This window comes from Nycticebus coucang, chromosome 13, assembly GCF_027406575.1.
Source record: "Nycticebus coucang isolate mNycCou1 chromosome 13, mNycCou1.pri, whole genome shotgun sequence".
Classification (NCBI taxonomy): domain Eukaryota; kingdom Metazoa; phylum Chordata; class Mammalia; order Primates; family Lorisidae; genus Nycticebus; species Nycticebus coucang.
In genome coordinates this window covers 56,755,196-56,758,050 of record NC_069792.1, presented here as the reverse complement: position 1 = coordinate 56,758,050, position 2,855 = coordinate 56,755,196, and the positions used below count along the sequence as shown (strand labels likewise).

General features: G+C 46.0%; 1 protein-coding gene across 1 annotated transcript; it reads left to right on the top strand.

Moving 5' to 3' along the window:
• The first annotated feature begins 440 nt into the window (after positions 1 to 440).
• LOC128563491 (60S ribosomal protein L23a-like) lies at positions 441 to 969 on the top strand. Its single transcript, XM_053558819.1, has one exon. The coding sequence runs from the start codon at positions 441 to 443 to the stop codon at positions 924 to 926; it is 486 nt and encodes a 161-aa protein (XP_053414794.1). The 3' UTR covers positions 927 to 969.
• Positions 970 to 2,855: the final 1,886 nt, after the last annotated feature.

Sequence of the window (2,855 nt, the reverse complement as noted above, 5' to 3'; positions counted from 1 at the left end):
TATCTGGCCAGCCCAGACATGGAGACTTGATTCCTCTAAAGCAGTGTTTTTCAACCTTTATTTTTTTTTTGAGACAGTCTCACTTTGTCACCCTTGGTCGAGTGCTGTGGCATCATAGCTCACAGCAGTCTCCATCTTGGGCTCAAGTGGTTCTCTTGCCTCACCCTCCCAAATAGCTGGGGCCACAGGCACCTGCCACAATACCCAGCTATTTTTACAGACAAGGTCTCATTCTGGCTCAGGCTGGTCTCTAACCCGTGAGCTCAGGCAATCCACTCTCCTCAGCCTCTTAGAAGGTTAGGGTTATAGGTATGAGCCACCACGCTTGGGCTTTTCAATCTTTTTTTATCTCATGGCACACTTGAGCCTATAGTTAAACTTCCATGGTACACTTAAATGATGTTAATTAAAAAAAAAAAAAAAAGAATACTTTTCACAAGATGGCGCTGAAAGCGAAGAAGGAAGCTCCTGCCCCTCCCAAAGCGGAAGCCAAAGCAAAGGCATTGAAGGCCAAGAGGGCAGTGCTAAAAGACATCCACAGCCACAAAAAAAAGAAGATCCATACATCACCCACCTTCCGGCGGCCAAAGACTCTGAGACTCCTGAGGCAGCCCAAATATCCTCGGAAGAGTGCCCCCAGGAGAAACAAGCTTGACCAGTATGCCATCATCAAGTTCCCCCTGACCACTGAGTCTGCCATGAAGAAGATAGAAGACAACAACACACTTGTGTTCATTGTGGATGTCAAAGCTAACAAGCACCAGATCAAACAGGCTGTGAAGAAGCTTTATGACATTGATGTGGCCAAGGTCAACACCCTGATCAGGCCTGATGGTGAGAAGAAGGCATATGTTCGACTGGCTCCTGATTATGATGCTTTGGATGTTGCCAACAAAATTGGGATCATCTACACCAAGTCCAGCTGACCAATTCTAAATATATAACTTTTCACCATAAAAAAAAAAAAAAGAATATACTTACTGTGCTTTGAACTTCTTTCAAAATAATTTAATTAGCTGGCATGGTGGCTCATGCCTGTAATCCTAGCACTTAGGAAGCCAAGGAGGATGTGTTGCCTGAGCTTAAGAGTTTGAGACCAGCCTGAGCCATAGCCGGACTGTATCTCTAAAAATAGCTGGGCTTTGTGGTGGGTGCCTGTAGTTCCAGCTATTCTGGAGGCAGAGGCAGATTTTGAGGTTGCTGTGAGCTATGATGCCATAGCACTCTACCGAGGGTGACAAAGTTAGACTGTCTCAAAAAAATTAAAAAAAAAATAAAAAGACTACAGTTTGGTGCCTGTAGTTCAGTGGTTAGGAGCCAGCCACATGCACATGGGCTGGCGGGTTCGAACCTGGCCCGGTCCTGCTAAAAAACGACAACAATAACAACAGCAACAACAAAATAGCTGGACCTCGTAGCAGGCGCCTGTAGTCCCAGCTACTTGGGAGGCTGAGGCAAGAGAATCACTTAAGCCTAAGAGTTTGAGGTTGCTGTGAGCTGTAATGCCACGGCAGTCTACCGAGGGCCACATAGTGAGACTCTGTCTCAAGAAAAAAAGAAAAAAAAAAAAAGAAAGAAAATATGGCGGTGCCTGTAAATCAGTGGGTAGGGCTGTGGCCACACATACCCAGGCTGGTGGGTTTGAATCTGGCCAGGCCAGTCAAACAAACTGCAACAACAACAAAAACAAAATAGCTGGGCACTGTGGCAGGCTCCTATAATCCCAGCTACTTAGGAGGCTGAGGCAAGAGAATCACTTAAGCCCAAGAGTTTGAGGTTGCTGTGAGTTGTGACGCCATGGCACTCTACCAAGGGCAACATAGTGAGACTCTGTCTCAGAAAAAAGAAAGAAAGAAAATCACAGCTCTGAAGGATCTTTAATCTATCTGGCCCCTTTTTTGAGGAAATGGGTCCTGCTGTGTTACTCAGGTTGGTCTGAATCTCCTGAGCTCAAGAGATTCTCCCATCTTGGCCTCCCAGAGTGCTAGGAAACCATGCCCGGCCTAAAGTTTTTTTTTTTTTTGACAGAGTCTCATTTTGTCACCCTCAGTACAGTGCTGTGGCATCACAGCTCACAGCAATCTCCAACTCCTGGGCTTAGGAGATTCTCTTGCCTCAGCCTTCTGAGTAGTGGGGACCACAGGCACCTGCCACAACGCCTAGCTATTTTTTGTTGCAGTTTGGCTGGGGCCGGGTTTGAACCCACCAACCTTGGTATATGGGGCTGGCGCTCTACCCACTGAGCTACAGGCACCGTCTGTTATAGATGTTTTAAAATTACAGAAGTTGCAGCCTTGTCCTCAAATAGTACTTAGTCTAATCAGAGAAGTAACACAGGTATATAAATCCCAATAGTACAGGAGAGGTGATAACATTTATGCTAGAGAAGAATAAAGGGCTTTCACAAGTCCATTCTGGATGTTGGAAATGCTTAGTGAAATAAATGGGCTGGCTTAGACACATGGAGAAAAGAAGGTTGAGAGTTTTTTAGGGATTGTAAATAGGAGTTCAATGTGTCTACTGTATGCAGGCGACACTACTATTTCTCAGGTCTGACTATAATCCAAACTTGTCTCTGGCAAGGCTTGGTTGCTCATGCCTATAATCCTAGCACTCTGGGAGGCTGAGATGAGAGGATTGCTTGAGCTTAGGAGTTTGAGATCAGCCTGAGCAATAAGGAGACTCCATCTGTACTAAAAGTAGGAAAATTAGGCCAGGCACAGTGGCTCAAGCCTATAATCCCAGCGCTCTGGGAGGCTGAGGCAGGAGGATTGCTTGAACCCAGGAGTTTGAGGTTGCTATGAGTTAGGCTGATGGCACTGCACTCTAGCCTGGGGCAACAGAATGAAACTGTC